Source organism: Anarhichas minor, unplaced genomic scaffold, assembly GCF_050575085.1.
Source record: "Anarhichas minor isolate MPS153535 unplaced genomic scaffold, ASM5057508v1 ptg000003l, whole genome shotgun sequence".
NCBI lineage: Eukaryota > Metazoa > Chordata > Actinopteri > Perciformes > Anarhichadidae > Anarhichas > Anarhichas minor.
The window spans coordinates 16,816,273-16,838,933 of NW_027466449.1; the positions used below are offsets into that span (position 1 = coordinate 16,816,273).

General features: G+C 42.0%; 1 protein-coding gene across 1 annotated transcript in view; it reads right to left on the bottom strand.

Moving 5' to 3' along the window:
- Positions 1–2,035: 2,035 nt before the first annotated feature.
- LOC142959189 (prickle-like protein 2) overlaps positions 2,036–22,661 on the bottom strand; it is a 41,282-nt gene continuing 20,656 nt past the window's right edge. The window contains exons 2-9 of the mRNA XM_076100397.1: positions 13,715–13,899; positions 9,157–9,270; positions 8,924–9,061; positions 7,773–7,976; positions 6,249–6,435; positions 5,447–5,601; positions 4,536–5,319; positions 2,036–4,163 (exon numbers count right to left, since the gene is read on the bottom strand). Of these exons, the coding sequence (XP_075956512.1) occupies positions 3,202–4,163; positions 4,536–5,319; positions 5,447–5,601; positions 6,249–6,435; positions 7,773–7,976; positions 8,924–9,061; positions 9,157–9,270; positions 13,715–13,846 (2,676 nt within the window). The 5' untranslated portion in view covers positions 13,847–13,899 and the 3' untranslated portion in view covers positions 2,036–3,201. The remainder of the gene's footprint in view (positions 4,164–4,535; positions 5,320–5,446; positions 5,602–6,248; positions 6,436–7,772; positions 7,977–8,923; positions 9,062–9,156; positions 9,271–13,714; positions 13,900–22,661) is intronic.

Here is a 22,661-nt window from a genome sequence, read left to right on the forward strand (position 1 = left end):
TTTCATTGATTTATTCATGGCTGTATGGGCAAGACAAAGTCAAGTCATAGCATGAATACATGAATAAGTCGGTATGTGAGTCGGACCTGTCAGTAGGGTTTAAGTGTTTGTAGAATGAGGAAGAAGTTCTTTTGATGTTTGACCTAAAGCCCGACAGATGCATCAGTGTGGCCGATATTGGCTTATTATAGAAATATCTATATCAGCGTAAATGTCAGCCGATGACAGGAAATTGCAGCACAGAAAGGTCAAAGATGTGTTTGAGGATATATATATATATATATATATATATATATATATATATATATATATATATATATATATATATATATATATATATATATATATATATATATATATATATATATATATATATATATATATATTCATTCATTTCAGTCATGAAATATTCTACTCTGTTCAAATCTCGGTCACAATTCTTAAAGGGGCACTCACATTTTACACATGAGTTCCAGCTCACTCATCAGGAGTCCTATTCGCCCTGTGAAAACCTCCGCATGATTTCTTCTGTGGCTCTGGAGGAGTTTTGTCAAGCCTGAAAATATAACCCTGATGACGTCACAGTGATGTCATGTTTATTTCGGCTCAGGCTTGGGGGCTGTAAATCTATGACAGAAAGCCTGCGTTACAAACTGGAGGTGTGGAGAGAAAGATGCGTGTTCATGGAGCATGGAGGGTCTAATGAAAGATGCTATCCAGTTGCATTGTAGGATTTGTAGGACACAACAATTTTAGGTATCCTGATAAAAATGTGTTTATCTTAAGAAAGAAATACTGGAGGATGTATTGTTAACAGATTTTCTTTCTGCTATTGATGTCCGTATTGGCCCGTACGTAAGTAGAATTGCTGCTGTCAAAAGCCACTGACAATTACTTCGTGGTTCGTGCTTTTTTTGCATCTGGAGCAGCTCCTCCATTTGCCTCGATCATCGAATTAAAAAATGACCGCATTCATTTAGGTGAGCTAGTTTCAGGCGCCTGGTATTGTGAATGCTGGCTCACTGGAGCATTTGCTGGAACTGAGCCACTGTTTATGTTACCCGGCATTAGCCGGATTTTTGCCGTATTATGTGTAGTTGTCCGGCAGATTCAATTATCAATGGCCAAAGTGTCTGTTGGGAAATATGCCAAATATATAAATGATTTAATTAATGGCATATAAAATAGCCTAACTGGATGCTCGCCAAGATGCAGTGTCGACAGCATGGGCATGGCGGGTTAAAATTCATCACGGCGTGTAAAAGGGTCATTGGGGAATTTTGGGAAAATTATCCCGACTGGGCAAATTTGGGAAAGATTGCCAGCACAATTCACCAGTTAGGTGCCTGCCTTTGTGTGCGGCAGACTGGAGAGCAAACCGTTGTTTATAAAAGGCTAAACACCAACAAATATGGATTAAAGCGGAATATTTCGTTAGATACAAAAACATGTCAATTTTAGAAATGGTTACATCTATCTCTTCTCAATAAATTGAACAACGCTCTGATGTCATTGGACATGTTTGGATCACACGAGTCAGAGACAATCATAAACAGCCACCACTATCTAAATCCACAAATACTATTATACTAGTAATATTACTGTGTCCTGATCTTTATCTGCAACCATGTGGAAGTACCAGCTTTAAACAATGAGTACACATGCAAAGAAACAACTGTGCAGAAGGTTTTGAATGTCTTAAGAGTTAATTTTGTTGTTGCAGGAACTTGGATCATACCGTTTGTCTTTTTGTGTTTTATTGCTGTTTAAATGTTGGCTATTAAATGGCTATTTAAAACATGTCTGGTAGTTGTTCTATACGGCCAGAACTCTGACATGTTAACGGCTATTTAAATTAAATCCTGAACTGAGCCATCGTGTTGATGAAATGTTCCTTCTGTGCTTTTCCTGCCATGGCCAGTCCCAATGTCTGCAGTTTACAGTAGATGTGTGGCTGCAGTATGTGGATCTGGGAACACGGCAAGTGTCACTCAAGCCGACCAATCAGAACAACGTCTGAACTTGCTGGTTGTTCATTGAAGTACACTTTATTTTCTGTATGAGACAACAACAACAAATCAACATGCAAGTCTCCCTATCTCTACATCATGTTATACAAATAATGATTCTTTAGTTACAAAATATATAAATATTTAAGACCATATGTACAGAACATTTACATTACTACATCCATTACTTTAATAAGTTTATTACTATATATACATTTAACAGGTATTATTCTTTAATATTCTCATCATTATTTGCATTGTTATTATTATTGTTAGCATTATTATTATTATTATTATTATAATTCTTAATCATCTAAGGGTAACTCTCAAAAAAACAAAGCATGTTGCAGAAGAGAAAACGGGACCGTACCTGACGTTACTGTGCCTGAATGGTGGAGGAGCAGAGGCCGTCCGGCGCTCTGTCCTCGGTGAAGCGTGGAGAGCTGGCTATGTAGAGCACGAAGTTCAACAGACTATCTGTACAAGGTGACAACAGGGTTGGCGAGCCCACACTATATTCCAGCAGCATTTGGATTCCACTGAGGTAAACAATGACATAGCTTGGAATCTAGCACGTAACTTTCACTACCCCGACACAATTTCTGGTTTGTCCACATAGAACACGTTTTACCGCAAGGGGGGCTTGATCTCTGAGCCGCAACGTGAACCGTCGGATCGTTGCAGTTTGACCGGTTTTACCTTTTTTTTTTTTTTTTCAAACTGTAAAGGAGTTCTCGCGTAACATGGATTCACGCACACACACACACATACATTGTGTCAATTTACCTTGACCATGGTATATTTAGTAGTCACATTCATCAGCGAGTCCTGGTACCATCAGAGGAGTTGATCTCTTCCATTGTAAACATTTCTGTTGTGTAAGCCAGCTGAGCTTCCTCTTAGGATTAGATCATTCTGTGTAGGTGTACACAAACACTACCCGGTGTAGAGTTGTGTAGGCTCACAAGCACACAAAAAAAATAGGCCTTTTATCTCTTCAACCCCAACACAGACACACACACACACACACACACACACACACACAAAAACTATTCACTCTCACTGTCAACTGTCTCACTCTCACCTTCCCACTCCCTCTGTTCCACCTCTTTGTTGCTTTAACCGTCTCCTTACCTCTCTCTCATCTCTTTCACTCTCCTGCTCATCCCTCACCCTTTCTTTTGCTCTATATCTAAGAAATGATGCAGTTTTTGCTCTTCCTCCTTTGGCGGTTGTGCAGCTGGCCATGAATCGGTCCGTGCAGAGGTCCGTGATGGGCAGCTATCCCAGAGGGGCTGTAGCGATGGCGCAGCTCCTCGTTGTTGATGTAGCAAAGCTGCACAGGCCGCGGGATTGGCTCACCCAGGAAATAACCCTCATCCGCCTCTGACTCGGAGGACGAGGAGCAGCTGGAGCACCAGGGGTCAGCGGCCTCCGTGTGTCCGTCGCCCCAGCATTGCCCACCCAGCCCCACAGGTTGCCAGCCAGCGTTCTGCAGGGTGAGATCAGAAGTGGTGCGGGGGCAGGGTCGTTGGGGCTGCTGCCTGTACCCGCCTGGGTCGAGACCAAACAACTCCCGAGCTGCGTTCCCGGCGGGGAAGCGATCGTAATCCTCCTGGACGCGGCGGTAGGGCGGCTCTACCATTTGAGCGGGCCGGTCCGCCACCAGGTGCAAGGCGTTGTCAGAGCGAGAGCGGCGAGAGCGTTTGTGGTGGCGGCCGCTGCGGTGCTGCCCATTACCGTGGTTTCCACGGTGGTGTTTGCGGCGTCTCGGTTGCGGCTGCGGTTGCTGCGACGCCACGGGTTCCTGCCCGTTGATGCGCCGGCGGGGCATCCTGTCACTCATGGGAGCCATCCGCAGGTTTCCACTGCTGCCCATCACCCCGACGCGACCTTTGCCGTCGAAGCCCAGCGGCTGCGGGCCGTCCCAGTACTGCAGCGGGTAGCCGACTCCCAGCGGAGCGTACGCGTTGTTGTTGTTGTAGGGGCGAGAGGAGGACAGCGACTCTGTGCTGTGGAACTGGACCGAGGAGCTGAAGGTGCCCATGTTGCTCTTTTCAGACACATTCACACCGGAATCTTTACTCAGGTCGGGCATGGAGAACCGAGACAGATGCTCCTGACGCTTGCTGACCCCGTCCAGAGAGTTACCCGCTAGAATCAGAAATCACATGTCACATTTTCACACCATTTGGCATTATATCTTATTGCACCATACTAGGGCTGCCCCCTCTTAGTTGATTTCAACATATTGGTCGTTTTTGTCGTAGTCGACTAAGATTTCTTTAGTTGATTAGTCCTTTTTTAATGTATTTTCATGCTAAATTACTTATTTACAAGAAACTTATGTGCACATATCTGGTAGACACAAGATTTGAAGTGATGCTTTTGTGTTATTCTTTGAGGAGAAACTCAGGTTTACAGATATGATGATTAAAAACGAATCAATTAGTGTGTTGGTCAACTAAGAATTTTCTTTGGTCGAGGACAGCCCTGTACCGTACTGTGTCATTTACATCACCGTACCTGTAGCATTGGACATAGTGATGGAATCCGAGGATCCACGAGGAGTCTGTTCCAGAGGGGCGAGGGGCTCGTTGAAGCTCATGGCATTAATGGGGTTCCTCCTGGTCAGCGGGGGTCTGCCGTCTCTCTGGAATCCATGCAGGCTGATGCTCCTCTTGTCAGAGAAGCCCTGGTTCTGGCTGGACATCTCATTGAAGCTCATCTGGGTGCGCAGCTTGTTGGGCCTGAACTCATCCTGGCTGTGGTGGGTCCAGTTCTCATTAAAGGAGTGGCCCCTCAGAGCAGCCATGGGGGTCCTCTTGGCGTTGCCCTGTTCCTTGCCCCAGGAGTCGGGCCTCTTCCCCGGGTTGGCAGCAGTCTGAGCTGGAGGATGAGCGTTTGCGTTGGGATTGTAGCCCTGCCTGGGGTTACACTGAGCCAGCAGATGTATAGGTGCTGGTGTGGGAGAGGGTTCCCGCTGGGGGCCCTCATAGGCAGCGGGGACGTAGGGGTCGTCCCGGCTCATCCACACCTGGTTAAGGCTCGGGGCACGGCTCGGAGTGCGGCTGGGCGTGCGGTTCGGTGTCCTGCTCGGGGTCTGGCTAGACGAGAGGCTCAAGCGGTCCATCTGAACAGAGAGGGGATCAACTTCAACAGACAGACGGTCGGGCATGGGTGGAGGAGCCGACTGGCGGGCCTGCTCGACGTTCCTGCGCTCCTTCTTGCCAATCTTTGTGCTGTGGCGGGATTCACGGGAACGGGCGCTTTGGAAGGCCGAGTCTGAGGAGTCAGACTCGTCTGGATCCTGAAAAGACATAAGTACAATTATTAAACTGCTAATCTGTAAAGAATACAGTTTGAAGTATGTATGAAAACCCTTTTTAAAATATATAACGATTCAATAACATAATCATATTTTTGGTTACACACACCTGTCCAGCACTGCAGGACCGTGAGCAGAAGATCTGCCCCTGTTTTGGCAGGAAGGGGCGGCCCAACAGAGAGCGCTTGCACCGGGCGCAGCAGAAACACTCCTCGGTTGCGTGCCAGTGCTGCCCATCATACGTCATCTGTCCTTGGTCAATGCCTTTTGTGAGATGGGGGAAAAAAAACAACCATTATTTTACACCATTGCAATACCAGAAGCGAGTTTATCAGTAAATGCACAAGCAGTCTAGCATTAACTGCTTAAAGATGGTAATGTGATGGCAGTTATCTCTAATACTACTGTAAAAATGTTACTCTACAAAGTCTGTGCGGCTAATGAACACAGTCCACAGTCTGATTTCAGCCATTAGCCAGTAGGTTAAGCTCAGATATATCATTTTGTGCTGTAATAGAGTAAAAACAAAAAAAGCATTAACAGAGCTTTTTTGCTGCCTAAAGCAACCATTTGTGATTCTTTGCCCATACGCGATCGCTTGATATGTAAGATAGACCGAATACATTTCACCAGCTCTGCTCCCCAGCTAGGGGAAGCAATCATCTTTCACAGCTCCCATCTGGATTCAACATGGGAGCATCCTCTGTAACACTTTCACTGTTACTGGAGCTTGGGATGATAATAACCATCCACATCTCACTGCACTGGCTCCGCCTCTCCACAGCTGTGGCTCAGAGAGCTGATAAATGGCAAGAAATGGCTGATAGAAGTTTTCTATGGTGTTAGTGGAAGAAAAATATATCCATGTGTTTTGGTAACAGTTCATACATGTAATTAAAGAAGTGCAGTACCTATGTGTTCTCCACATGCGTCGCAGTACTCTGCATAAAGGGATTCGAAGCAGTTGCAGCAGTGAGGCCGTCCGTCCTTCATGATGTAGCGCTGGCCACCGAGGGTGGTCTGGCACTCGTAGCAGCAGAAGTGCTTCATGTGCCAGTGTCTGCCCTCTGCCTCAGTGCATTCGTCAGCAAAGATTATCTGCATGACCAAGACATTACATTCATCAGCGAAGGATATTCAACACAGAGATTAGCTGTGGACTTATTACGAAGATGAGCTTTAATGCTGCTGAAGAAGCAAAATCACATTGGGCGGGGATGGTGTTTGGGGTACCTCAGGGCTCCATCCTTGGCCCGTTATTATTTTCATAATATCTTATGTGTTTCCCCTGTACAACAAAAGTGTTTCCTAACCAGGACCATTGGTGTCACTTTTCTAACCTTCTTGGTAACCTAGCGAGTCAAACTATGACCCTTTACTACTGTGGCAGTAAAAACGTGGTTAACGTTCAAAAGAAAATACTTGTTTAGGCAATAAAACCACTGAGTAAAGTTCATGAAAAACACCATTGTTTGGCTTAAAATAAGTATGTAAACTAAGTAAAATGTAAACAAAATAACATAAGTACAGAAACCACATAACTTCAAAATAACTCAACAACACTTTGGGACCCGAACGCCGGTCTCCCGGTTGAAGCTATTGTGTTTGTTTGACCCTCCCACCTTTTTCAGTCTTTATACTACGTCATCAAACTGCCGGAACATTTTCTCTGAATGTCTAATATTGACGCAGATGGCTTTACATTGTAGTTACTTGAATGCCCGGTGTATCTCATATAACTAGAGGTGCTTTGTGCGTCGGTATCAGACACCGATGGGCCGTGACAAAGCCTTGTTTTTTTTTCACGCCCTGGGAATGAAAACGGGCTGTCTGGTCACATGATACGTATGTCAGTGGCTCGTCTGCTATTCCACCAAATTATTTTTCTCCTCTCAGATTGTTTTATTTTGATAGTTTTAGAGATTTGATAATAATATGAGAAATCCCTAAAAATAACATTGGGTTTCCTATTAATCTGAGGATCTCCATGCCATTAAAACTGCTGATTTTTAAGCTTCAAATAAATCCAAAATTATTGTTAAAAACAATTCTCACCAATATCAACAGCTGGCATAAATCCTGGTGTCTCAGTCCTATTATGAGTGCAGGGAAATCTAATAATTTGTGGCAAATACCCCCCTCACACACACACACACACACTTTATAATTTAAGTAAACAAACCTTGGCAGACTGGAATCAGTGCAGAGCACTGTGGCCAGAGTTATTATTATTACTATTATTATTATTGTTTACTATCCTCTCAGGCCAGCTTGCCTCACATCACGGTTAGAAAACAAGCAGACTGTCTGAGACATGGCAAGAATACAGAGACATCTTTTCTCTCCAGACCAGTTTCAACCACATCCAAGTCTCTGAGCTATGAACCATTCAGCCATTTCCAACCCTGAAGGGCTCGAGGCCCAGACAGGCGCACCTCATCACAGGCACAGCAGCGGGGCTTCTGCCTCTCGGCATGGTGCCGGCCACAGAGGATCTTGCCATCCTGGTAGAAGTAGATGAGATCCACCAACAGCTCCTCACACATGCTGCAGACAAAGCAATGAGGGTGCCAGCATTTTCCATGACCCGCCCTCGCCGCAAAAACCACAATGTCTCCTCCGTTTATTTGACCACCGCACTGTAGGAGAGGAGAGGCAAAGAAAGGAAGGAGAGGAGAGAGGGAAGGAAAGGATATTAGATGAGAGGAAAGGGAACGAAAGTAAATGATAGGGAAGGAGAGATGAGAGGAGAGGGGAAGGAGAGGAGATAAGACAAGAGGGAATGAAAGGAAATTAGATGAGAGGATAAGAGAGAAAGGAAAAGGAAAGGAGATTAGAGTAGTGAAAACAATAAGAGGAGAGGAAATGAAAGGAGAGATGAGAGGAAAGGTAAAGAAGGAGATAAGATGTGAAGTAATGACAGGAAAGGAGATTAGAGGAAAAGAGAAGAATAGAAAAAGAAAGGAAATGAGAGGGAAAGAAAGAGAAAAATGAATGAAGAAAAAGGAAAGGATATGACAGGGAAACGATAAGAGAGGAGAGGAAAGAAAAGGAAAGGAGATGAGAAGAAACAATAGGAAAGGGAAGGACAGACGAGAAAAGAGGTAAAGAAAGGAAGGAGAGAGAGAAGAGAAGATGAGGGGATGAAAGGAAATTAGAGGAGAAGAGAAGGAAAAAAGAAAGCAGATGAGAGAATACAATAGGAAAGGAAAGGCGAGAGGAGAGGTAAAGAAAGGAAGGCGATAAAGTAGGGTTGGCAAAAGAGGCAGAGAAAAAGTAGAACACAAACTAAGATGTGGAGAGGGAGGGTGAGGAGATGGTGTTTGAAATAATGTATGATCTCTTCAAGATTTGAATGTTTTCTACTTTATATCTTTTCCATCTATCTGATGAGACATCAAACAGAAGCCTCGGCAAGCAATAACCGAGAGTGCAATATGAAAAATGGGCTGAATTTTACAGATAGAATAGAAGATGCAATATCTTCAGACAGAGAGAACCCTTGAATGCTGTTTTGTTGTCCTTTCATATCTTCAATGAGTGAAATGGAGGTCGAGCGGAAAGAAAGCCGGTTGTTGATTTGTACCTTGTCACAGATGGCCCCGTTCACGGTGAGGGGGAAAGGACGGATGTTGCCTCTGCCCAAGTTGTCCTTCTTCCGTTGGTTGCTGAAGAGCTTGAGCTCTCGTTTCTCCTCCTCATCCAACCCGTTACAATAACGCACCTGAACAACACGGTTCATCATCAGGCGTCATCGTAAAAAAAACACAATGCTTCTGACAGTCAGTTTTCCGTGCTGTTTTAAAAAAACGTTTTTACCTCATTGTCATGCGGTGGCAGCTGGTGAAGAAGTTGTTTGATGCGGTGTTTCTCTCCAGGGCTGTTTATATAAGGGACCTTCTCTTCTGGTAAGGAGTTATAATACTGATGCACCTGAAACACAAAGCATGTGGTGACACTATTATTAAACCTGCAGTTATTGATGTTTTTGGCCACTAGGGGGGGGAGCGCAAACAAGCGGCAAAAAAAACACTGACATAATATCACCTTATAAAGTTGTTAGCAACATTAGCATTCACTTCAAGTGTCTGGCCACATGATGAAGGTAGTCCTATTCCTGAGATAAATAGCTATTTATCTGCTAAATGCTCCACTAGCGCTACGTTCCATTTTCCACTGGCCCTTTAAAGCTTTTTCACTGAACAGCCGAAAGAAGCAGTCAGAGTGAACCAAAACAGTTCATTTGCGGCTGGGAAATCAAAACAATAAGCTAAAAAGAGGCTCACAAAGACACCATTTACATACAAGTCGTCATGTGATCCATTGTTGATATAGAAATATTGATTTCAGCCACTAAAGAGCAGACTTACGCAGTGGTAACCGAGTCATTATGTGTCCATTATGCTAGTTAAAGGTGGGCTAGTTTACATAATCTACATCATTTCATACATTTATGCTAACTAACCCAACTAATTGGATCTGAAATGACTTTCAGATGAGTTCATCATGGTTTTCATGTCAAGAAAACTTGTTTTTGCTTTGCCCTCCATCATCCCAGCCCTTTGAAGCTAGTTTCTGGGGTACAGAGTGTGGCACAATGAGCTCTGTGCTGCTGCTGCTGCAGACACAACCTTGAACAGCTGATATTCACGTTGCTCTAAGTGAAATCTCCATGCTGGCGTCGCAGAAGGCGTTCACTGTGCAGTAGGACTCTGTATCTTTCGGCCTGAACCTCCTTTTGTATTTGCATGTAAGCGGGTGAAACAGAGAAAACCTTGATTGGTGTTTGAGAAGTAAACACTCAAAGAAGGGAAAAGCAATCTTGTCACTTGTCTCTGATTTTCTGCAAAACAGCAATTGACACAAAGTGGTCTGCTGTTCAGTGCAGTGTAAAGATCTATTTTGCTGAGGTTGTTGTGATCCAATTTACATAATCAGTGGGGTGGAAAGGAAGTGCGTCTGCGTGCGCTGCCCCTTAGATTCATTATAACCCACACACTTGTTTTATTCTACGCTGTGGAGGGTGACACCGAGCCTTATGCCAGGTGTGCAAGTCAGGGTCGCTGGGATTTTCTCCAGAATCTGCCTCTTCAAGAGAGGAGAGCTTAGAATGAAAGGAGCAGGTAAACATTAAAGGACAAGTACAAATATATCACTGAATATTCACTATCATACCGCATTCTTCTTTGTTGTCTAGCAGGCTGCAGAAAAACACTTTGACTTGCTGTGTTTTGAGCTCAAACATGTAAATGCATCGTTATCGTGGCAGAGCAGAAAACCGAGAGCAGAAGCCAGAGTTAGAGGAAAAAGAGCTGAAGCTGGCTAAATCTGTGCAAGCAGTAATATATCTGAGTGCAAGCATACGGTTTGAGCAGAGACGGAGCAAATCTAAGTGCAAGCAGGAGATTTCTGAGGATGAGGACAAGAGTTTGAGGGAGGTGAAATCAATATTAATGCGCTCAAATTCAAAGAACACGCTCTTGAATACAGACAGGAATAAAAGAAAAATCCATATACCTGGAACTAATGATTATTTTCTTTATCGATTAATTAATTGATTGTTTTTGTCCGGTGAAAATGCCCATTGCAATTTCCCAAAGTTCAAGTTGGCATCTTCATATTGATGATTTTTTTCCAACTTAATGTGCAGTTAATTTCTTGCTATTTTTGTTTCGAGAAAGAATTAAAAAAAGATGAATTGATAATGGAAAAGTGTTGCCGTTTAATTTAATGTTGATTGACGAGTTGATTAATTGAGTTCAGTTGCAGATTATGAGAAGCTCTATTTCTCCAAATCCTGTATTCTCAAGCTCTTAAAATAACTTAATCCAGTTGTTTTTTTAAATGAAGAAGAATAAAATATGATATACATACTTTTTTTTAATACAGTTAGAAATTGTTTCCGAGATGGTCAGTAGTGAACTGTAGAATGTAGTTTGAGTTGTGACAGCTCAATGAACTCTACCGAAGGAAATGATGTTTTTTCTTTTAAAATGCGGGTCACATTAATGACACTGTGCAGAGAGAAACCTGAAGTGACAGGCTTAAAGACCATCACATTAAAGTGCATTAAAAAAGGGAAAAAAAAGCAACAGGCAGCTACAATTGCCTGCACCCCCTGTAGGATGAGAGAGAATGCAGCCTCTTTCAGCATCCTGTCAAGATGGCTGACTGGAGAAAATGACTGTTATCAGCTCAGCCCGTCATCTGTTAACAGAGCCCTCGGAGCACGGCCCTTACTAAATAAAGACAGGAGTGTTCCTACCCAATACAGCTGAACAGAGCTGTGTACATCTTGTGTACAGAACTGACAAAAACAACGGACAAAAACTTCAAATATCTTCCTCTGGATGTGCACAAACTGATTATATTATCTTGGTCACGCACGCAATTAAAAGGCATTTAAAGTGCAAATGAGTCCTGACAGGGAATTGTGAAACCTGGATGCATAAACACATTGCCACACATTTCCAATTAGATTCATCCAAACATTCACCGACTCAAATTACTTCCATTCCTCTGGGTTTGAATTTGCCAGGACAGACTACCAGGACTAATTTGAGGCTTAGTGCACCAAATTCATTAAATGAAAAAATAACGGTATGCTAACAGTTATAAAAGTGACATTTTTCTCTCATATTTATAGAGAAATGTTGTATTCGTCTGCTTGATGGTGATCGGGGAGATTGCGTATTGCTTTATGTGAAATGGGAGTCCACATACATGTTTGAATAAGTAAAAGGTTTATTAATACGTAATTGCATATTTTGATAACAGAGAATCTGAGACAACATTTGATTCAATCTGTTCTCCAGATCAGCTAATCTGTCTGTGGTTCCTTTTCATGATGCCGGCTATGGTTGTTATTCTGTCTGACTGTGAACTTGCTTCCTACACACTGTCAGCTTTAACACTGACAGCTGAAAAATGTCCTTACAGTTATTCTTCCAAGAAACGCCTGACAGTCTCAGTGATTTGTATGCCAACCCCTGCCCTTCCCTCCTCCCGCTCCCGTCAACTCAGATAGACTAAAACACCATGAAGGGGACTTTAAAAAACAACAATGATACATTGTCTTGTTTTCAGATCAGTGGATTTCCTATCTCAGGATTATAGGCAAATGCCACGGATACTTAATCGTCCAAATAATTGAATTCTTCTGACCGATTCGGTTCAATTTGATTCGGTCTGGCTATGCCAGATAAAGAAAATAAGCATGAGCTAATGAAGCACTTAAGAGCGAAGGGAAGGGTGTGTCAACCAGAGGTAGAAGTAACCAAATACATTTACTCTCGTTACTGCAGTTTTGTGTAGTGTGTTTTAATATTTTTAAAAGTAATTTTGCTTTTTTCACAAATAGTCTATAGCAGGCTTATTTCACTACATTTCCAGTCACATTAAAAAAGCCTTTATAACCTGTGTGAGAAATAAACAGAGAAAAAGGAGATAAATCAGCAGCTGCAGGTGTTTCTGCGGACGCACGAGGGCGGAGCTCCACGTTCACACAGGTGACACTCCGGAAACGATGCGCTATGAAGAAATTGCGTTTTCGGGCCGCCGAGTTCACGGGTCGGGGTCACTTCAGACACGAGTCAATTAAGGGTGAATTAAGGGTGAATTTGGAAGAGCACAGTGGGACCACAGAGACCGAATGAACCGGTTTTAACTGGGACAGAGAGGCCAAGTGGACTGTTACACCATGCTTTGAGAATGAGCCTGTGGAGACGACGAAGAAGCGGATTGTGGAGGACTCCGCGGTGCTCAAAGACTCACAGGGTGCCACTCAGACCACAGCAGACAGGTGAGTAGCCTCGAACAACGCAATACTAATCTCTGTTGCCTAGCGACATAGTGGCGTGTGCGCGCTGCGCAGTGTGCGAGGAACTGCGCAGTCTCTACTTTGCTGTAATGTGTGTGTGTGTGTGTGTGTGTGTGTGTGTGGCTGCAAACGCTCTGGAGTTGTCTATTTTGGTGATGATTTATTCTGCTGTTGATTCTAAAAGACGTTTCATGAGCAGTGCTGTCCAGAGCTCGTTTTACTGTCAATCATTTCTGTTTAACTGTCTGAGTTTTGTCTCTTTTCTGGTTGATTCTTGTGAAGGAGGCCACACTGAGAAATAATATATATTCATAATTGATAATCAGTTGTATGCACAGAATCCTTTCATGTATTCTCTATAAGATATTCTTCTCCCCGTCTATGTGTGTGTGTGTGTGTGTGTGTGTGTGTTGTAAGCTTCTCTGTGCTTTGTTGACACAGCCAGGCGCCGGCCTTTTAGTGCATGTTGTAGTACATGTGAGAGTGCATGTGAGCTTGTGTGCAATATTCTGTTACTCTCTCCACCTCTGGTGCGGTACAATTGTGGGGCTCGTGTACCTGCTCAGGACTAAGGCCGGGGGGAACCCAGGCGTACTCCTCCAGCGCACATCCAGAGTCATCATCAGAGGTGGAGTTCCTCTGGAAGTCGTACATCAGCTTGGTGATGGTCTTCTCCATCTCCAGAGACATGGCTGTCACAACATGCTCCTCTAAACAAACCGCTTCAGTGGACACAGCTTTTCCTGTTGAGGAAACAGACAAGAGAGTGAGTCAGAGAGGAAAATGCGAATAAAAAAGGGAGAGTACGCAGAGTGAGCAAAGGGAGGTGAAAAAAAAGTCTTATTATTCTTCTTATTGGTATTCCAGGCTATATGTGGAAGCTGCAGATTTAGATGCACCGACGGTAAACACCAGGTGCACCTGGGCTGTAGAAAAAACAAAAGAATCATACTTCTCTGTCTTGCATATTCACTGGAAAAAGACATCAATGATCCAGATCTTCATGTAAAATGCATTCAAGGTATATCAAAGTGTCGAGTGGTTCTGTGATGTTTTGAGCTGAATGCTAACGTCAGCATACATGTATGTTAATTTAACGTGCTAGCATGCTGACTAGCTTTGAACACAAGCTGAGGTTTGTGGGAATAACATTTGTTTTGCAAGTATTTAGTCATAAGAAGTATTGGACACTTGAATGCTGCCCTGATGATGGTAGTGGATGGAAAGTGAGGAGATCACCAAAGTCATTGAGATTCATCCTCTGGGAACATCTCATGACAATCCATCCAATATCAGACGGATCCCTGGAGCCACGAAAAAATGACTCGTCCAGATTCGTAAAATCATAGCACTTTATATTTAAAAAGAAAAGAATAAAGATCTATACGAACAATGCACTTCCAAGACTTATGTTGACAGCAGACGCGGCTCTATCTGCATTCACTGCTTTACTTGAATGAATAGATAAGAAATCAATTCAAGTCTTCTCCTCCTTCTTCTTTCTGTCTGACTGGAGAACAGCTGCACACATTAATGACACATGAATAATTAATGGGAGAAGGTATCGCCTCCACCACCAAAATATGAAAATGAAATGCAACTAGTTTTCAAAGGCAACCAGCAAACTTAGTGAGCCAGCAACGAGAGCAACAATGGGTTCTGTTTACATCTCATGGCTCGTTATTCTGAAAGCTGATGAACAGAGAGATATTAAAGTCAATTAGTGTAAAGTGGAAGGAAACACACGGTGTTGTTAGAACCTAATATGAATTTGAAAAACCCAGTTTGACTGTATTTATTGTAATATAATTAGAGGGTGAGCAATGTGGACATGCCAGCACAGAAAACTGAGACGTCAGAGGAGATGTTTCTTTTCTACCTGTGTCTGCAAGGTCATGTATCAAGGTGATGGCTGTTCCCTGACAAAAACAATGTGTGAACATGATTTCACAGGACGGGTCTTTTTCGCGGAGTTTCAGACGAGCAACAACATTTCCCACCGATTAGAAATCACAAGAAGGACCGGGCTTCAGCAGTGACCAAGGAACAGCAGACATTTCCACAGACTGAGTCAGCCTCCATCCGAGCAGGGCAGAGTGCTGTTTATCTCTCTAAGATGGGGGCTGCTGATTTCTTCGTGGGGAGCGATCACAGGTATGTAACCATGAGCCTGTAGTCTGGCCCGGGGCTGTAATTCATTAATGCATGGAGGCTGAGGGAGAGTGAGCTTGCTGGGGAGCCTGCAGCCTGTTAGACATCTGACTTTTGTTTGCAACATGAAGAAATTCAGATTTTATCTACATTTTAGAATAAGTTTTATTATATTTTGTTAATATATTTTACTTTCCCAACAACTTGGTCATGGTGAAGCTATAGCATTTGTTGTAATTGTTTAACTTTTAAGGGGCTAAAATTCGAATATTCAAATATTTTGGTAAATATGTTCGAGAATTACAAGTTGCTTGTCAATGGCACATTGAATCTTTAAGAAATGGGTCTAACCTGGATGAGCAAACCGCTCGTTAAGCAACAATGTCTTGTTTTCTATGTTGTTATGTACACAAAAGGCTGTATGACAGCTTTGGAAGGCACTTTTAATGGAGTTAAGCGAGTTGTTTCCATCCAGTGTTTGTGCTAAGCTAGGCTTAACACATCACAGAGCTGCTTCTGACCAAAGAGATGATCTCATTCGCTACCTACAGGTAAGAAAAAGTGTATTTCCCATAATGTCACATTATTCCTTTAAATAATTCCAGTTTGCCATATAAAGGTTTATGGCCAAAACCTTTCAAATAAGCCTTTTACACGCAGACATTTTGACATGTCAGCAGGAAAACCACAGGTGTAACAGATCACAATGAAAGCTGGTGCCGTGGTATTGTGCATGCTGACTCTGTGACATGGCTTACTGGGAAAATTAAAAAGGAATGGAGCCATAATTAATGTTATGAGTTATACCTTGAGTTTTATTCAGGCGGGAACCTTCAGTTCTGAAGTTCACTTCTCACTTGATTTATTACCACATTAAATATTGTAAACTTGAGTTTATGGTCTCAAATGCTAGTTTCAAGACTTATTCAATACAGCATGATGTTCATTTAGTAAATGATGGTCCCATTTAGAGTCAAATAGCCTAAAAATGTAAAATTCAGCGTTTCGGTTATACTTAGCTTCACCCTTGAGTTACTTCAGGTTGCAAAAAAAAGATGGTGATGGTTGAAAACCAAAATGGCGACGGCCAAAAACCTTAATGGCGACGGCTGAAAACCAAAATGTCAACGGCCAAAAACTAAGATGGTGACCCCCAAAAACAAATATGGCGACTGCCGAAAACCTAGATGGCGAAAAAAAAACAAGATTGTGACGCATGAAAATCCAAATGGCGACTGCAAAAAACCAAAACTGTGATGCCCAGAAACCCCAAGACGTCGATGGCCAACATGCTGAACTCAAAACAGTCCACAAACCAACAGGTGATGTCACGTCCACTTCTTATATACTGTCTGTTTTTACCTGCTATGACAAAAATGTCTGCCTGGAAGAAAAGTCAACAAAGTCCACTACCTACTTTTCTCGTAAGTTTAAAAATGAAATGTGAGGTTTACATCATACTAACAATAAAGGAGCCAATTGGTTGTAAAGCAGGCTACCCATCTGTGTCTCTATTAGTAAAACCAGTGTGAAGAAATTCATTTTGCACTCACATTATTAGATGGGGGGGGGGGAGTGACAGCATCACTGAGTGCACCAGTGCTTCGATTAATGGTCCCTTCACACCCACTTATTAAGATGTACTCTACTGTGCATTGTCAAACAAAGACACAGCTTTAGTGTCAAACAGTTTCGATGCAATGAGTCGTCTTTTACACCCTAACTTTTGACTGAATGCACATTCAGCTGGTACAGAAGGCTGCTGATGAGTGTGTGACTTTTTGACGTAATACACACTCGCCGGGCCGACCGGTTAGTCATAACACACTCCTCTGTTCTTCCCCAGCAACACAGGGAAGTTGTGAACTTCTGTTTCCTGGAGGAGGCACACTTTTGGGCAATCCACGCCTCAGAAAGGAGAAGTGGTAATATATTTGGGGAGAAAATAAATATTTCAGTGTTCTCTATTTTGTAAATTTCTAAAATATTCCTAAAATGGATATATATATATATGTATATATATATATATATATGTATATATATATATGTGTATATATATATGTATATGTATATATATATATGTATGTATATATATATATATATATGTATATGTATATATGTATATATATATATGTATATATATATGTGTATATATATATATATATATATATATGTATATATATATATATGTATATATATATATATATATATATGTATATATATATATATGTATATATATATATATGTATATATGTGTATATATATATATATATGTATATATATATATATATGTATATATATATATATATATATATATATGTATATATATATATATATATATATATATATATATATGTATATATGTATATATATGTATATATATATATATGTACACATATATATATATACATATATATATATATATATATATATATATATATATATATATATATATGTATGAATCACTGTTCTTAATGTTTTGCACCTTTACATGAATACAAATTCATATATATATATTATACTATAATTCAATTCATCAATGGAGAAGACTGGATACACTACTCTAAAGACCAATGCCAAGTCATTTTATTTAATACCATGAATACCAACCATGAATTAAATATATTTCTTAGGCAGAATGTGAGATAAATTCAGTGAGGGATTTGGTTGAAAGGATCAGGGTCTTGTAATTAACATTGAGTAAAGGTCCACAGCAGAAATGAGCAGACATGGACCTTTGAAGAGATTCCTCGTTTTCTATTTCCAACCAATCAATACACTTTCAACCAGATCGGAGGAACTGATCAGAGAAATCACCTGGGGGAGGAAATGGCCCTCTGCTGAACTTGTGGTTTACAGTCATTACAATAATCCCTCATAACTTTCCCCCGATTGTTTTCAATGTTTCACCTTAAACCACAATGACATTAGAGCCATTGTCTGGCCACTTTGAGACTAAATAGCTAACAAAATGTTTGGCGTTCCTCTAAATCTTGTTTTTTAAGCATGATTTACTGATATTCTCTCTTTATTGTATATTTAAAACTATAATTATTTTCGTGGCTTGCAGTTTACGGCCATGTCTGTCTGGGGTTACCCGTGTTGGATAATACAGTTGATCTAAAGTTTTCCTCGCTCACAAAATCTCATTAGCCACATGGGCCAGGAGGTCCCTCCTCTCTCCCTTCATGCTTCATCCAGAGCAAGTACTCTACCTTGTTGTTACCTCCTCATACATCCCGTAGCATAGAAACCAGACGCAACCAAAGAGTCTCAGCTAAAAATACCCGCTGCGCCTCCAAAATGCTCTCAAGAGCTCCGAGCTGGGTGCTTTCAGAAAATAGCCTGCTGTCTTCAGCTGGGATAAAACCCTTTGACCAAAGATGTGTTTAGTGAGGACACGGTGACCTGGAGCACCACATTCTACTCCGTTCAGTCCAAGTGGACACTTGTGCCAAATTTGAATAAATTCCCTCCAGGTGTTTCTGAGATATCACTTTCACAATAGGACGGACGGACAGACAGCTCAGAAACATAATGCCTCCTGCCACAGCTTTTGTATTACGCATTATATAATAATAACCGCTCATGTTTTATTGTCTCATAAAGACTCAATGTGGCCTTTCTTGTCAAAGTGAGAGTGGCTTTCTCTTTGTCCCTCTCCCACAGAGTGACTGGTACCACCTGGTTTTGGGGTTTGAGCCGTTGAAGCTCGTCCTCTGAATTGATGTCACTCGTCTCCTCGTTGCGTGGTCACTCGGTTATTTGAGGATGGCCCGCTCTAAGCAGAGTCACAGCTGTGCCCTACTCTTTCTATTTCTTAATGATTTAACTGAACCTAAAAGGGTGTTTTTAAAGCGTGTATTCATCCCGTGAGTATGCTTGGAGTCACAATACTGACTCACCAGAAGTTCCAGATACAGGTGTATTTACAGTAAGTTTAAAGGAACAGTGTGTAAGATTCAGGGGGATTTATAGCAGTGTATAATTACATGAAACTGAGAATCGTTTGGTATTCGTTAACGTAGAACGAGCTGATCTACATAGGGAGCAGATTTGGAGCAGATTTCACAAAGCACCCTAAAGTTACAACAACTTCCTGTTTTATGGAATAAGGGTTTTTTGCCGCGGCGTAACGGCAACAATGTTGCATGAAAACACAAATGTTTGATAACTTTTCATCATTAAGGTCTATTCATGGTCCTGACCAAATTTAAAGTCGATCTGATGAAATCTGTTGGATGAGTTCGTTAACGTCCAGGGTTAAAAATGGGAGATTCAAATTCAAAAACGTCTGACTTCCTGTTGAGATGCTTTTTTCGTACGTCTCCACATCTGCCGACCAAATTTCATACACGAGGATGAAACCTCAATGAGGGGGCTCCAGTTTCTGCGACTGTACAGGGGGGCGCTCTCGAGCCATTTTGCTCATTTCACAACTTTTCGAGCATCGTAACTCAAAAATGTGATTCATTTGAGAGAAGACTAATATTAACCCTGATGACAACTTCTTATGCTTTAAATAGCCACTAAATGTATTATTAGTCACCGTTTTTGTGACGACTACCTCACTTTTAGGTCAGTTTAATTCATTAATCTGTACTTGACACCTCTGAAATGATCACAATAAAGCGACGGGCTCAGCTTGTGAGTATGGACTTTGTTTTATTATAACTAATCACTTGACAGTGATGATTTCTATCTTTAACCGGGTGCCGTGGACCACCGTGTAGAGGAGGACCGATCCTCGGCGAGGCGGCAGTCAGCCAGGTTGGAAGTAAAAAAAACGCTGCAAGTTGCCGTGGCAACCGATTGGTGTGCAAAGTCTTGAACGACACCCATTTACTGGAGTCTGAAGAAATGTATGATTTGTATTGATTTAACAATATAAATACTTGCAGAGAGAGAGAGAGAGATTTTTCATTCGACCACCGTCTTTGTTGGGAAGCACGAATCTTTAAGTCTTCCTTTTCTTGTCACACCGGCGTTACATAACGCATAATGTATTTGCTGTTGGCATAGCATGCTTTACAGATCATAAGTCATTACTGACTCTGAATTCAATATTATTTTTATTCTTCATAATTTGCCTCTCCTTCAGTTGGATCCAATTAGCTGTGTCTTAATTTACACATAAATGAACTGAGATTAATCAGCATCTCTGTGCCAGAGGAGAGAAGATCTTCGGGTATAATTGGGTAATTTTGAGAACAAAGAGACGAGGCTCTGCGTATAAACTCACAATAGCTCCGATGTCAGCCAGAGAAAATAGTGTTGGATGCGTACGGTATCTGGAAACAGAGGCAGAGCTAGAAGAAAATAGGGAGAAACAATAGATAGAGGGCTGTAGATGCAGTGTTGAGAGCAACGCTTCTCCTTTTTCACGTGTCATGCTTCACCCACCTCCCTCCTTCCTCCTCCCATCCTCATGTGCCTCTGACAGGCTCTGTGTGGGTGTGCATGAGAGAAAGAGAAGGAGAGGGAGTGACGGAGAGAAAAAGCTCTTATTTATGTAAAAGCTGACATGAGAGGAGGTGCTCGGCTGAAGCACAGAGCCTGACCGTGGCTCTATTAACTCTTCGCAGTGAGAGCAACGCGCATCGAAATCGAGCATAGGCTCTTCACGACAGCGTGAATCATGCAAAGATGACTTTTAATCTCCTTATTTGTCCCCACATTACAGCATGTTAGCAGTCATTAGAGTTTCAGCCCGTTCTCAAATACCGTCACGCCGCTCGGCGTCTGATACGGAAGCACAAGGCGGCCTTTAGCGTCTGTATGAGACGCACCGAGCTCTCAAGCAACTACAATGTGAACCCATCTGATCGTTATCAGACGCCCAGAGAACGTCCTCCAGGAGTGTGATGACGTGGATGTTCTCGTGGTGAGGTCACTCACTGGTTGAAGGACTACAGCTTTGAAGCCTTGTGTTCGGCTTTTTTGACCATCTTGGTTTTTTTTGCAACCAATTAAAGGAAGTGACCATATTTGGACTGTGGAGGAATGACATAGAGACGCCGTATATGACTCTGGTAGTGACCTGTCAATCTCCGTGTAGCCCCGCCCTAAAGCATACTCTGCTTTATAGTCTGTTTGACTCTAAATGGACCATAATTTACTAAATGAACACCATGCTGAATTGAAGAAGACTTGAAACTAGAGATTGAGACCATAAACTCATGTTTACAATGTTTACTGAGGTAATAAATCAAGAGAGAAGTAGAGTCATTTTCTCATAGACTTCTATACAACCAGAGGAGTCGCCCCCTGCTGGCCATTAGAGAGAATACAGGTTTAAGGAACTTCAGCTGTGTCATCACTCGTCTGGGTGGGAGGGACGAGATGGATGGATGGATCAAACATAAACTTAAAACAAGGAGGCCGGTGTTTGTGTCCCTAATCGTTGTTGGGATATTGTTAAGTTAAGTGTTTCCCGTACTTATGTTACATTGTTTATGTGTATTTGTTTACGTACTTATTTTAAGCCCAACCGGGATGTTTTTCCTAAACCTAAACCTAACTAACCACGTGTTTACTGCGACCGTATTGTAGCGTCATGGTTTGACGCACTGGGCTACCCGGTGTGTTAGGAAGTGACTCTAAAGGTCCCAACAAAGTGTCACATGTGACAAGTTGGAATCAGAATGTGTTGAGAAATTCCTTTGGTTGGTAATTCCCTAGTTTCCTATGTTTTCACAATTTCCCCTTTAAAACAATGCAAAAACTGAGATATGTGCTCATTGTACTTTTCATGAATATTTCTAATCAACATGAATCAATCAAATGAGACATTAACAATCTGAAAAATAAACTGGTGACGAATTGAATGTTTTCCCCCCGGCGTCCCCGTGTATCACACAAAAAGAGAACAAAAGAGGACGCTAATCATCTCAACAGGTTCTTGGTTGTCAGCTAATCTCGCTGCTGCGTGTCGGCAATTATTTCACTGTAAACAAAACACTGTGTGGAATTATTATTCCAACACACGGTAATTAATCATCCTCTGCCTGTTGTGGACTCTGCTGCAGTGATGTCGCAAACACAACGGTTCGGGATTCATGAATGCTGTCGAGCTATTTACTATGTGCATGAAACAACGGAAGTCACATAGAACAGAGTCTAAATCATGTTCCTCTTGTCTCTCTCTTTGTCACAGCAGCACTTCACTGCTTTCAACAGCATCGCGTTCTCAAAGACTCGGCACATCCGATGAAATATTAAAGCACAGTACAGTGGCAGGTTTGAGGATTTTTACTGGGTACATTTTCTGCTCACTCTGCTTGTGTGTGTGTCTGTGTGTGTGTGTGTGTGTGTGTGTGTGTGTGTGTGTGTGTGTGTATAGTGGTTAAACACA